At 35.7% G+C, this 14,520-nt stretch overlaps 1 protein-coding gene across 1 annotated transcript; it reads right to left on the reverse strand.

Annotated features, from left to right (window-relative positions):
- LOC109342336 (transcription factor MYB98-like) lies at positions 12,225–13,967 on the reverse strand. Its single transcript, XM_019580338.1, has 3 exons — positions 13,438–13,967; positions 13,213–13,309; positions 12,225–12,911 (listed from the first exon to the last, which is right to left on the reverse strand). Exons 1-3 carry the CDS (start codon positions 13,965–13,967, stop codon positions 12,225–12,227), a joined length of 1,314 nt encoding a protein of 437 aa, XP_019435883.1.

Below are 14,520 nucleotides of genomic sequence, written 5' to 3' on the forward strand. Positions count from 1 at the left end.
TTAACTTTATCTTTAACATGCTCTGATTAGATTTATAGGGTGTTGCATGTATCTGCGGGGTCGGCCTGATGCTCCGAATGGATATGGGGCATATGAGGTAGGGAATATCATTGGAGCGAGCTTGAGCATGAGTTATGAATCAGTGACCTGGTTTTCGCCTTAGGGGTAACTTGGAATCGACCAAAATGAGGTCGTTATTCGGGACCTGGGTAGTGGAACGTCTTTCATAGCTATAGGAGAACGCGTTTGCCGTTCATGGGTGAAACTGGAATTGCCGGCCAAGGGGGGCGTGATCCACGCCTAAGGAGATGTGTGTTGACCATCGCCAATTAGGGATGTTTTTGACTCCTCTAGTGGATGACCTTGACCACTGACCGTAGGGAACTTGATCCGAGCTTTTGGGGGACTCGAGTTAGCCACCACTGAAGGTTGAATTAACCGTCTCCCTGGATTCTGTTATGTATTTGATAAGTGAAGTTTTGTCACTTGGGGACAATAGAGGTAAAGAGGTTTGAGAAATGATGATTCCAAATATGCTTCAATACATAAGTAGTGTTACCAAAACAAGCGGTTTACATAAGCAATTTAAGAAAATGTCAGGGCTTGCCTACAATGTTCTTCTAAAGGGCCCTTGCTCTTGTCGGTTAACAATCAAAACTCTTTCTCTTCAGCTCTACGCGCCCAACTTAGTTGAGCAGGTGTCTCGAGGCTTCTTAGAGAGTGGTTGTTGAATCGGTGTGGAACTTGCCCGAAGACTCGTTTGGTAATAGCTTTGAGCCATCTGTTGATCACCTCTAATTGTACATACTCTTAGGTCTGATGAGAGAAATTTCATATATAGGTGGGGTGGATACTACCACTACAAGGTGGTTAAGAGTCGAACGATCGAGAATGACGTTGTATGCTGACTTGTGGTCGATGACCAAGAACTTGGTCTTGATCATTCTGGATAGTGGCTGATCTCCAGTGGTTACCCAAACTCAAATGTACCCTATTTGTGTGACATCAAATGGCATGAGGTCTCGAAATATCTTGGAACATGACATCTTCCAAGTTTCCTTGATCTACGAACAATCGGCCAACTTTCTTGTTGTTTAACCTTGTTGTGACCACCAAGGGGTCGTCATGTCCTCTGATGGCACCATCATAATCATGGTCATCGAAGGAAAGGGCTAGGGTTGCTCAAAATTCTCGCACGTACTTGTTTTGGGCCGACCTACAGGTGCTTTCTTTGCCTCTAATTGGCTGGTTGAATCTAGTCAACCCTAACTTGCCTTAGAGGGTGTCTTTGTGGTGGCTTGTAGGGCGAACATCTCTTTGGGGGAGATGGCCAGTGAGTGGGAAAGTATCCTCTCTATTGCTCCAAACCTACAATGAAGCGTTGAAGGTTCCCTGCCTGAATTAGGTTTCGATGATATCTTGTAGCTGGGTGAAGTCGTTGGTCATGTTTCCAAAAGAGTTGTGGAATTCACAGAATCTTGACTAGTCCTACAGATGAATCTTCTTGCTTGGGTTTTGGCTTTGGGAGTTGGATCTCCTTCCTATGTCTGGTGTTAAGGGGTGTATAGGTCGTGTACTTTGGCTATTTATGAAGTTGGGATAGGTCGTGGTGGTATGCAGCTTGATTTTGCCTTGGACTGGCATAGCTCCTCAACCTTTGTGCTTGTTGTTGGATTAGATGTTCATGTTTTTCTATGAGCTGCATTAGTTGTTGATTTTATGGGGGTGGCAGTTCCGTAGTAGTGTCATGAGTCCAGCTAGCCTGGTTGGAAGGATAAATATGAGACTACGGGTTGTTAGATTAGGGTGTTGTCATGAGGAGGCATGTTGATAGGTGCCGCTTCAATTTGACTGGAAGGGTGCGCTTGATTTCTAGTAGTGACCATGGTGTGAGTACCCGCAGATGACGCAAACTTTCTCTTTATCTATCATTGTAGGGTGAGTGATGTTGGGATATGGTTCGAGGTCTTTGGTTGTGAGAGGATGCGTCTTCGGAGTGGAGGTCGTCGGGCTGGAAGGCTTGGTGCGGTGATGTCCTCTAGGGAGGACTTCGCTCTTATTGATGGGTGAAATCATGATGCATCTGGAGTATACTCGGGCTCGCTGAGGGAGGTACCTAAAATGGTGCTCTGACGATCATGTTAGTAAATGACAAAGGAGGGGGATCCGCAATTCATGGTATATGTAAGTATGATACTCAAGATGAGAGTAAGGTTAGAGAGTTGGGTGACCAATGCCTGGATGTGTATGAGCTTTGTCGAGAGTTATGTGGGAGAGTTGTGATTAGTCTCTCTTGAGTTATGCATGTCTATTTGTATCCCCTTTGTGTTGTGATGGGAGGAACCCCTATATATAGTGGATTTAGATGAAGAGTCCCTATTTTGGATGTTGTTAGTGAGGCCGACCATTTGAGCTTGTCTGCCCGTCTTTGGCTGATCTTGGCGCTACTTTATGCGTGTCGGGCGGCTTGGTGAGACCGTATTCTATGCATAGTTGACTTATAGCATGTAGTAGATTGTGATAGTCGCAGTATAGTTCTACATTTTTCATAGAACAAAAGGTTAGGTGAGAGCTATAGGCGATGTGTAGCAAGTATTGGCAGCGTGTCAGGTGAGAGATAGAGGTATGCCCTTGTACTGGCCTAAGGTGGCGTTCGGGGTGACGGTACAGTTTTCTTGGCGATTCAAGTTGGTCGGTAGGTATAGTGAGTTCTGATGGCTTAGGACTTCACCAAGTGTTCGAGCTCGGCCAATATTCAGTAGTCTAGTCTGGTCAATGGGACTCCATTTGACCGCGGTGGAACAACCCCAAAATGATGCTTCTCGACCATGTTGCTATGTTTCATCTTGTTTTTTTTCTTGTATTGGTTGTGAGACATATATTTTTGTTTCATTCAACTTTGTCTCAAGATATATCGACACAAAGAGCCAAGTATTGATTCACATTTGAAACTTGACCATGAGGTCTAAGCCCTACGAACTTGGCAGCATATTTTTATTTAGATTTTAATTTAATGCCTAAATTGGTAATTGACACAGATTAATAAAACACAATCATAATGTTGCCCGTATGTTATTGTTATTGACATAAATTACACATAGTTTTAACTGTTATTATTATGGGAGGGGATCACTTACTCCAAAAGTAAGTTAAAAATATATACTCCACATCTTAACTATTCATTATAGGACAATCTAATAACTTGAATTAGTGAGTAGATTTTTAACCATTAAATTGTCCTAGAATTAATGGTTAAGATGTGGAGTAGGTCTTTTTAACTTACTCTTATGGTAAATAGATCATCTCTCTATTATTATAGTCAAAACTGGTTTTAATATATATAATAGTTAGAAAGTTTACCAAAAATCATATACATAAAGTAGTAAGGTTGACTTTTAATATTGGAGAGAGAATTCCTATAAAAATAAAAGCAAAAACAACAAAATATGATATTATTTTTATTGGTAAATGTTAATATTTGTTGTGGGTTACACTTGAACCTTAAACTCTTTCATTTCACTCATTCTTTATGACTATTGAATCACCTTATAACTCAATTTTTTTTATTTTTTAACTTTGTTATGGGTGTGACTTGAACCCACAACATCTTTCACCTCATTCCTTAAACATATTCACCTTAACCGTCAAACCACCATATGACTATTAATTTTTGTTTTACTTATAATGTAATAATATTCTCATCCTTAAAAATAGAAACAAGAATTCCTATATGGGAGAGGATCCTTGTTAGCAAAGGAGTGAAGAAGCAATACACAAAGCAAGGCTAAAGCTTATAAAAACCAATGGAAAATTTACTTTTTTAGTCGGCAAGTTTTAGACGCATTTGGTTTTACTTATTGAATGATATCATAGGATATTATGGAGATGAAAGTAGTCAATGTTTTTGGTCACAGGTGCTACTAAGTACTCAATGTTTCTGGTCACAAGCGCTACTAAGTACTCAATGTTTCTGGTCACAAGCGCTACTAACTAACTACATCAAAATGTAACATATCATTTACTTCGGTTAAACATTCACTCAAGTAGAAAGATGAATAACTCCAAATTGGATGGTTTGCAAAAAGGAGAACATTTTAATTAACTTTTTTTATGATTTAAATATCTCATTACAAAGTAAGTGCCTAGGTTGATCAAGCCATAAAAGATCACTTATTTAATCATAAAATGTCACTTATTTTAAATAATTGTTCAGGCTCAAGTCTTAGATTGGAGAAACATATGTCAGCTAAGCAGGAAAAGTTACGTGTATAGTATAGTCAAACTACACTATTGCACATTTAGTATATGTTTCAAAATATTTACAGAACTAGTGTAGTTTTTAGAAAAGTTGTGGATGGGATCCACGATTTTGGAGATCTACGACTTGCGACTTCCCTGACATATTCTCACTTTTTTTAGAAGTCGTGTACCCTAAACACGATTTCCATTGTACATAAATTATAGAAATATGCTTTAGCCTAGTGGTTCTTGGATTATCTAGTAATCTAGAGGTCTATGGTTCAACACTCACTCATTGTTTATTTCTATTCATTTTTTCATTACCTAATTGTTTAAAACAATATAAAATAAAAATGTACAAATTTCAGTAATTTTGTATAAACAATATAATGCAATCTAACCATAATATATCATAATCTTTGTATAAATAATATGTCAAAGTTATAAAAAAATAAAAAAAAAGTAATGGGTGGGTGTTGAACCATGGACTTCTAGGTTCCTATAAAAGTTAAGAATCACTAGGCCATATAGTATTTTTATTACTAAAATATACAATGGAAATAATTTTTGGAGTACACGACTTCTAAAAAACAAATGAAAGTCGTGGATGGGAAACACGACTTCCAGGGAGGAGAGAGAATATGTAAGAGAAGTCGCATTCCTGATCCACGACTTCCCTAAAAACTACACTAGTTCCATAAATATTTTGAAACATATACTAAATGTGTAATAATGTAGTTTAACTACAGTATACACATAACTTTTCCCAACTAAGCAAGGTCTAGTCAAACATGAGCTGTTTCCATCACTGACCATTAGTGTAAAGTTGAGATAGGTTAGTTATTTTAAACTTTTAATTTTGAAGAGAATGAATTTGGAACTTGTAAATTTAATTAGTTATTGAGATATAATGTTTATAAGTGCTTATGAAATGATTTAAGTTGATTAGGCTGTAACATGTAAACAACATTCTACATACCACCAAATTCATCCAAAGAGCGAATAACATAGCCAGGAGTAATAGTATCTTAAACATACTCACATTGTAGAGTGCAGAAAACTTAAGTTAGTAATAAAAACCTACTTTGATACCTTAATTTTTGTGTCTATCAATTTCCACCCTCAAAACTTGAAAAACAAAAATGATCTAAAAAATATTAAACATAAGTCAAATTAATTATTTTTAAACATACTCACAAGTTTCAAAGAAGATAATGATAAAATGTGATTCATTAGTTTTCTTTTTTTACCAATACATGTATACAAATAAAATAATATTGAAAATGAAATCCAACCTTAAAGACATGAAGTTGGAAGCCATCGAGGAAGACAAAGTAGAAGAAGTGCAATTTGCACCTTAGTTTTTACTCTTAGATGTTTACATTGTGTTACTCTATTATTGGGCTCAGTTTTTCTCTTTGTTATTAGGCCCAAGGTTAACCTATTTCTATTTTAGGTGGTTAGTTTAGTTCAGGATGTTATTCTGGTTAGTTTAAGCTCTTTTCCTTTCTATAAATAGTCCTTCTTCATTTCTTTGTAAAACTCTCTCTAAAAATTCTAATGTAAATTTAAAAGAGGTATTATTCAATTTTCTTTCTTCCATTCAAAGAAGACAAGCTCTATTAAGATGGGATACCATCAGAGCTTGCACTCTGAATACCCTATTCTTTCTTTCTTCTCTACTGCACCTTGAAGATTTGTTCTCTACTATTGATATGCTTCTCATTATCGTGCTAATCAAGCCATAAAGGAAGAATTTGAAATCACCTTTTTTCCTCTTCTTTGTTCAACACCATCATCTTCTTCATTATGAAAAGTAAGGTTTTGCATTCTTTCTTTCTTCTCTTATTTCCCATTCAATGGATAATTGAATTGTTTAAGCCATCAACCCCATTCAAGATCCTACTTCCCCTTTCTTTATCCCCTAAATGAGAACCTTGGAACCACACTCGTATCTTCCCCCCTCAATGGTAAGAACTACCACGCTTGGTCTCATGCTATGTCAATGTCAATAAAGTATAAAAACAAGCTTCAATTCATTGATGGATCCCTTCCAAAACCCCCAACTATTGATCCATATTTTCCTACATGGGACCGATGCAACACCCTTGTTGTTTCATGGTTAACAAACTTCATTGAAAGCTCAATTGTCCAAAGCATTTTGTGGATGGACATGATAATGGAGATATGGGAAGACTTGCGTGAGAGATACTATCAAGGAGACATATTTAGGATATCATTGTTATTTCGGGAAATATACACATTCAAACAAGGTAACATGAGTATAGATGCATACTATACACACATAAATGGATTTTGGCAAGAACTTGACAACTTCAGGCCAATTCCCTCATGCTCTTCCATAAATAAATGCACCTGCAACCTTGTGCCAATTATTAGTTCCTATAGGAAGCATGACTATATCATATATTTCTGTAATGGACTAAATGATCAATATGAAGGGGTTAGGTCACAAATAATGCATAAGGGCCCACTTCCTACCATCAACAAGGCCTTTTCTATGGTGATACAGGAAGAAAGGCATTTGATTTCTCATTACAGTGAGTCTAAGGTCCTAATGAGCAGTGTGGATAACTAGTCTGCAAACACAACCAACGAATTTGGGGGAAACTTTCGAAATAGTAGGGGGAGGGGAAGGGGTAGAGGTCCCCAAAATCATATGGGAAGAGGACAAATCAGATCCTCAAATGGAAGAGGATTCAAAACTTGCACATTCTGCCATAGAAAAGGTTATAATGTTGACCAATGTTTCAAGAAACATGGTTCCCCCTGGTCACTTCAAGAATTTCAGTGTGAACAATCTTATAAGTGTTGAAGAACAACCATATGATATCAGTCACCAAAATGAGGGAAAAGAGGAGACCGCTGCCAACATTAACAATGACTCTGCAACTGAAGTCAATATCACCCCTCAGCAACACCAAACCATTCTGTCCAATTTGCAGTAGCAACCAAATTCAAGAATAACTCATAATACTAATCAGATCACCACTCATATTGTTGATTTTAACAGTAAAGGTAAAACATAATTGTTGAATTATTTCACTAAGTCTAATGATTGGTTACTTGAGACAAGTGTTATTGACTATGTGTGTCATACACTTTCTGATTTTCAAACATAAAGGAAGATTACCCCTATTTTTGTCACCTTGCCTAATAGTAGTTAAATGTCCACTGCAACCTCAAGGAGTGTTATGTTTTCTAATTATTTGCATTTGACAAATGTGTTGTACATTCTCACATTTCACTACAATCTGATTTCCATTTCAAGACTTATCAATACTATACCTTGCCAGCTAACTTTCTCTAAAAATACTTGTCATATTCAGGATCTCCAATCTTTGAAGATGATTGGTGTTGTTGAAATAAGAGGTGGTATATATGCAATGAAGAATTATGTGAAGACCTTACCCATACCTAAGATACATAGACATCAACTTTGGAACAATGTAAATCCTTTTAGTAGTTACAATATTGCTTTATGACACAATAGACTAGGTCACCCTTCCCAGGATAAGATGATTGTCATGCAGAATATTTTTCCCTATATTAAATACAATAAGACCATTGATCCTTGTGAAATATGTCATTTGGCTAAACAAAAGAAATTGCCTTTTAGTAACAACATTGACATGTCTGCAATAAATTTTGACTTGGTCCATATGGACATATGGGGACCTTTCTCTATCCCAAGCACACTTGGGCACATATACTTTCTTAGTATTGTAGATGATAGATCTAGGTTTACTTGGCTCTATTTTATGAAGCAAAAATTAGAAGTGCCTCAGCTAATTAAGAACTTTGTTTCACTGATTCATACTCAGTTTGAGTTGAAAATTAAGTGCATAAGAAGTGACAATGGGAGATAATTATCCCTGTCTAGTTTCTATAGTGAGCAAGGGATTCAACACCAAACTAGTTGTGTTGAGACACCCCAACAAAATGGGATGGTAGAAAGAAAACATCAATACATCCTTAGTGTTGCTAGATCCCTTGTCTTTTAATCCAACATACCTCATTGCTTCTGGAATTATGTAGTAGCACATGTTGTGCATCTAATAAATAAACAACCTAGCATTACCTTATCCAATAAGAGCCCTTATAGTGTCTTGAATGGGAAGTTGCGTGATATATCTAATCTTAGGTGTTTTGGTTGCCTATGTTATGTTGGAACTCTAACCTCAAACATAAGGAAACTTGATCATAGATCAAGAAAGTGCATATTCTTAGGTTTAAGGCAAGTTACAAAGGGTTACATGATGATGGACATCAACAATCACGAAATTTCCTTGTCTAGGAATACCATATTCTATGAGCATATTTTTTCTTTCAAATCTACTCAGACTGAACCCTTCTGCCTCAACAATGATTTATGTCATGAGAGCAATTTTCCACCTATGACACTAAGAACCTAGAATCAACACATGATGTCATTATGCAGCCTCAAAATATCACTTCCCCTGTTATCCTACCCATTGTGAGTATTAATGATACTCAATGTGTTCATATTATTGATGTTGACATTCCTTTTGAGCACAACATTGCTCCTAATCCTACTGACTTCTTTATACCAAGACAATCTCTTAGGTCTAGACAAAGGCCTCAATATCTTAAAGACTATCATTGCGCCTTAACCACCCATTCAGTTCCACCATTTCTTTAAAGGTAAGGTATCCTCTTTCTACTAGTCTTTCTTATCATAGATTGTCCACCAATCATAAAAATTTCTCTCTTAGTATCTCTTCACATGATGAACCATCACATTATAATGAAGCCATCAAACATGGTTGTTGGAGAAATACCATTCAAAGGGAATTGACTGCCCTGAATGAGAATAACACTTGGTGTATAACAATCTTTCCTAATAGTAAGAAAACTATAGGATGTAAGTGGATTTTCAAGATAAAATTTAAATATGATGCATCCATTGAAAGGTACAAGGCAAGATTTTTTGTCAAAGGCTTCACTCAAATTGAGGGAATATATTGCATGGAAACTTCCAGTCATATGGTCAAAATGACTACTATAAGAGTCATCATATCCATAGCTTCTGCCAATAATTGGCATCTTCATCAATTAGACGTAAATATAGCCTTTCTGCATGGAGATTTGAAGGAGGTTATTTATATGAAAGTTCCCCCTAGACTCACTATTTCTCAACCTAATCTTGTTTGCAAATAAGAAGAGTATTTTTATGGACTCAAACAAGCAAGCAGACAATGGCATGTCAATCTTACTACAGTTCTTATACAATCAGGTTACACAAAATCTATGGCTTATCATTCATTGTTTATTAAGTATACTTCTTCTAGCTTTACAAACATTCTTGTTTATGTTGATGATCTCATTTTGACTGGAAATAACATGATAGAAATCAATCATATGAAGAATTTTTTGGATATTGAGTTCAGCATTTAAGACCTTGGTGATTTAAAATTTTTCTTAGGTATGGAAATAGTTAGATCTAGCAAAGGGATTCTGCTCTATCAAAGAAAATACACCTGAATCTCCTTGAAGAGACAATGATTCTTACATGCAAACCATGCTCCACTCTAATGGAGTATGTAGGGAAGCTTGTTCGTTAAAAATATGGAACCCCCTTAGCAAACCCTAGCCTTTACAAAAGGCTGATGGGAAAATTGCTATATTTCAATCATACTAGGTCTGACCTCAGCTTTGTTGTTGGCCACCTTAGCCAAACTGTATCTTGTCCTCTAATGATCACCTATATGGAGCCAAGAGAATCTTGAGATATCTCAAAGGATCCATTAGTGTGGGAGTTTTCTTTTCTTCTACAGGATCAGAAGTCAACATCAAAGGCTACACTACTCAGATTGGGGAGGCTGCCTTGATACTAGAAGATCTATGTCGGGCTACTGTTTCTAAATTGATAATGACTAATTTCATGGAAAAAGGAATAAGCAATAAGTGGTTTCCAGATCCTCTGTTGAAGCAGAGTACGGGCTATGACATTAGCTGCTTGTGAAGCACAATGGCTCATCTATCTTTTGAATGATTTGCATATACCTCATCCTCACCATGTAATGTTTTATTGTGATAACCAATCCGCACTTCACATAGCTGATAACCCCGTATTCCATGAAAGGACCAAACATATAGAAATTGACTACCACTCGGTAGAGAAAAGGTGCAATCTGGTTTACTGCACCTTCTTTTCATTCCTACCTCTTCACATAAAGCTGATATATTTACCAAAGCCTTATCCTTTGCTATCTTCAAAACTATTCTTTTCAAGGTTGGTATGTTGGAGATTCATATACTAGCTTGTGGGGGCTATCGGAAATTAAATCCAACCATAAAGACATGAAGTTGGAAACAATCGAGGAAGAAAAAGTGGAAGAAGTGCATTCTGCAACTTAGTTTTTACTCTTAGATGTTTACATTGTGCTACTCTATTATTGGGCTCAGTTTTTCTCTTTGTTATTAGGCCCAAGGTTAGCCTGTTTCTATTTTAGGTGGTTAGTTTAGTTCAGGAGGTTATTCTGATTAGTTTAACCTCCATTCCATTCTATAAATAGCCCTTCTTCACTTCTTTCTAAAACTCTCTCTGAAAATTCTAATGCAAATTTACAAGAGGTATTATTCCATTTTCTTTCTTCCATTCAAAGAAGTCAGACTCTATTAAGATGGGATACCATGTTCTTTAACAAATAAGATAAAAGATAGACATAAATGCTTACCATGTTAAAAACTTGGTATTCAAATAACAAATTTCCATGTGAACATCAAGCTAATGTCTTCTAGTAAAAGAGTGACACCTACTAATGGTGTTTTAAATTGGGGTTGTGGATAGGATTGTGGTTGTATTATGTTTATCAAAATTGTGTTATTATTTCCTCTTTTTTAAGGTTGTAGCAACTTTATGCATTTTTGGTCCGTTGTTGTTATGAATCTCAAATTATGTGAATATCATCAATTCAGTATATTGTTGTTATATCCTCAACTAAATCAGAGTATATGGCATCTAATGAACCTAATAAGGAAGCCATATGACATATGAGGCGCCTCGTAAATGAGTTAAGCATTGGGTAAGGCGGAGTTTCATTGCATTATGATAGTCATAGTGATGATATCCTCTTGACAAAGAATCAGGTATGTCATGCTAGGACCAAGCATATTGATGTGAGATTTCACAAGACGATAGAATTTGTGCTTTTGTGTGCTTGTTGGTTACCATAGACGAGTTCAGACATTGCTTAAGATTGTTGAACATTCATAAATGTTAGACTATGGAGTAGCTCCAACCCAACCGGGGAAGATTGAAATTGATGATATTCAACAAGATGAAGATTGTTGTACAAATGACTCATATTCCACTTGAGACATTTTCTCCATAAATTAATAATACAATATGTGGGTTTGGAATGATATAAAGGAGTTGTGATAAAAATCTATATATTTATTTGTTTTGTAAACCTAATAGCATGGCAACAACCCCAAAACACGAATACTTATTTTCTCATAGATAGTGGTAGTCATTCAACATTTCTGATGACATAGCTACAAATTGGTCAAACATCGTTAATAAATTACTTGTATTATTCTTTCTTCTCCTTATTTCCTTTTTATATTTGATTGTTTCTCTGTCCCAACATCAATGTCCATCATTTTAGCATGCTTCTCAACATAATCCATTAATACATACTTGAAATAATTAGAGAATGGTGTATATCTCTTTATTAGAGTAGAGTCCCTAATTCATCAATGATAACAAATCACACACAACAGTTTACTCCAGACAAAATGAAAAAAATGTACTTAATACTTTGCTATCTTAGTGTTGGTCAAGTTAATTATTTTTAACAAATTTACCCAAAAAAATAGTCTTTATGGAGGATATTTTTCTTATTATTATATAAGATTCTTAAGGACAACACCAAATATCTCTTGTTCTAAGAATTAAATTAGGGGATGTATGTTTTCTTAGGGATCAATATGGATCATCACTTGAGCAGAGACAACATCTCCACCCAATCTACCTTCTTCTTAACATCAACTCCAAGAGTAGGTTCCATAATCTCCTTTGCCATTTCTGTCTCAAAAGGATTGCCATCAACAGGAACAGGATTGTCACATTGCATTCCTCCAATATCAAAATGTTTTCCTTCAACATTATGAGGAGTAACACCTTGCATTCTTTCATCAAAATATTTTTCATTCATAGTAGGAGGACCACAAGGAATATCATCTAGAAGAGAATCAATACTATATCCATCTTTGAATATATGCTCATCAAAGCAAAAATCAAGATTTGGTACCATACAATCACTTAGAGAAGATTGATCATCAATATTATGTAACTGAACTAGTGATGTTGCTGCTACTTTGTTTGTGCTAGGGTTGTTTTTCATTGCTCTAGCATTAGCATAAGATCTTTTCCTGTAGTCTATGGGTGGATTTTTGTCTAAGTTCAAGCTCTTGATATATTCATGCAGAAGAGTGTCTTTAGGGTGCTTTGAACGAGAATTTCTTTGGTCTGAATATTGCCTTCTCTTTGTTGCATTCCAATGGTTTTTGATGGAGTTTTCAGTTCTTCCTGGTAATTTTTTAGCAATCTCTGCCCACTTATTTCCCATCTCTTTGTGAGCTTGGATTAGTATCTTATCCTCCTCATTAGTCCATGTGTCCTTCTGAAAAATTAAAAAGGCTCAAAATTTATTGCTTGAAAATATCAATGCAAGGAGCAGTTTTACCCACAGGTATGCTAAATTAGTTAAATTATATATATATATATATATGACAACAAATCACAATGATTCGCTCGCATTAGATTGCATCGACCACATTGAATTCAAAAATATTTTTTAATCACAAAATAATTCACATCGCAACGGTCGCAATTCGCATTGCAACGGCTTCAATTCTCATTGTAACGGCCGCAATCGCAATCGTGATCGCGATCTCAACCATAACCTTAGATGGTTAAACCACCTCTCTCTGCATTGTTTGCCAATTCTTCCAGGCAGCATCTGAGCAATAAGATACCACTTTCTCACTCCATATTGTTCCACCAATTGAATCTAACAATCTGTTTACACAAACAAAGATTAGAATTTTTTCACTTTTCTTAACCCAAATATTTTATATTCCAAATATTAAAATCAAAGAATATAATGTAATAAGACTTGATTAAAATGATTCCAAATTATCATATACCTATCTTCATCTGCTGACCATTGTCCCTTTACTATGTTGGACTTCCTCTTAGCTTTGCATGACCTAGTAGTGGTTGAATATGCCCTAATATTATTGATTTTATTCACACCAACTTCTTTGTTATAACTCAATGGTGATATGCATGGGGCTTCATCTGGTGCAAGAAAATTCATAGGCTTTGTTTCTAAAGGATTATTGAAGTGCAAATAATTTCTGTTTGAAACCATGGAACCCATTTGGTTTCTCTGAAGGAGGTTCAAACTATAACCATCAAATTGGAAGTTGTTAATAACATGAGCATGCCCACCAATATTATTCTCCACAAAAGGCTTGCACTCATAAACATCAAAGCCAGTTGATGAATATCCGTATGTAAAATTATGATTATAAGGGTCAAAGTTTTGAGTTTGGACCCCAAAAAATGGATTGTTTGATGAGGAAACATTCACATGAAATTGATCAATATGGTTAAAATCTTGCAAAAAATTTCCTTTAGATAAAGGCACCTCAAAAGAAAGCTTATCTTCCATTGGTAGAAAGAGTAACATAAAATGTTGGCATGTTGTGCTTCAAGACGACCTTGTGTGTGTTCCTTAATAGGAGATGCATAGAATGCATTAATTACATGGGAACTAAGATTTCATGCATCCAATGGCAAGGATTGATTCACATCTTGAACTTAACCATAAAGTTTAAACCCCAAAAATCTAGCATTTAGATTTTCTTTGTTTTCCTTCGTTGGTAACGATCACTCTTATTAACACAATTTAATTATAATTTTGCAGTTATTTTATTGATATAAGTTAAAGATTAGTTTTAACCATTATTATAGTCAAAGGTACCTTCCATGTTACTCGAATTTATCTGGTGGATTGGGAGTTAAGGAGTTTATACTTTTTAGAAGATTATTATATGAGAAAATAATCATTTTAGATAACAAAAACACAAAACTCCTTTGACTTAGAAACGTCTTAGAAAGTTTTTCTCATATTATATAGGTAAAGAGGGTCCTGTTAGTCGACACCAAAACTGAAGAGAAAACAAAAAACCCTGTGATGCAGGCTACAGCCACGCCAAAGGCTC

The sequence above is a fragment of the Lupinus angustifolius genome, chromosome LG03 (assembly GCF_001865875.1).
Source record: "Lupinus angustifolius cultivar Tanjil chromosome LG03, LupAngTanjil_v1.0, whole genome shotgun sequence".
Lineage (NCBI taxonomy): Eukaryota > Viridiplantae > Streptophyta > Magnoliopsida > Fabales > Fabaceae > Lupinus > Lupinus angustifolius.

Coding starts and splice junctions, on each gene's coding strand:
- LOC109342336 (XM_019580338.1), bottom strand. CDS start 13,967: ATGGAAGATAAGCTTTCTTTTGAGGTGCCTTTATCTAAAGGAAATTTT. Junction 13,310..13,437: donor TGGTCAGCAGATGAAGATAG/GTATATGATAAT, acceptor TTGTGTAAACAG/ATTGTTAGATTCAATTGGTG. Junction 12,912..13,212: donor GGCAAACAATGCAGAGAGAG/GTGGTTTAACCA, acceptor TTAATTTTTCAG/AAGGACACATGGACTAATGA.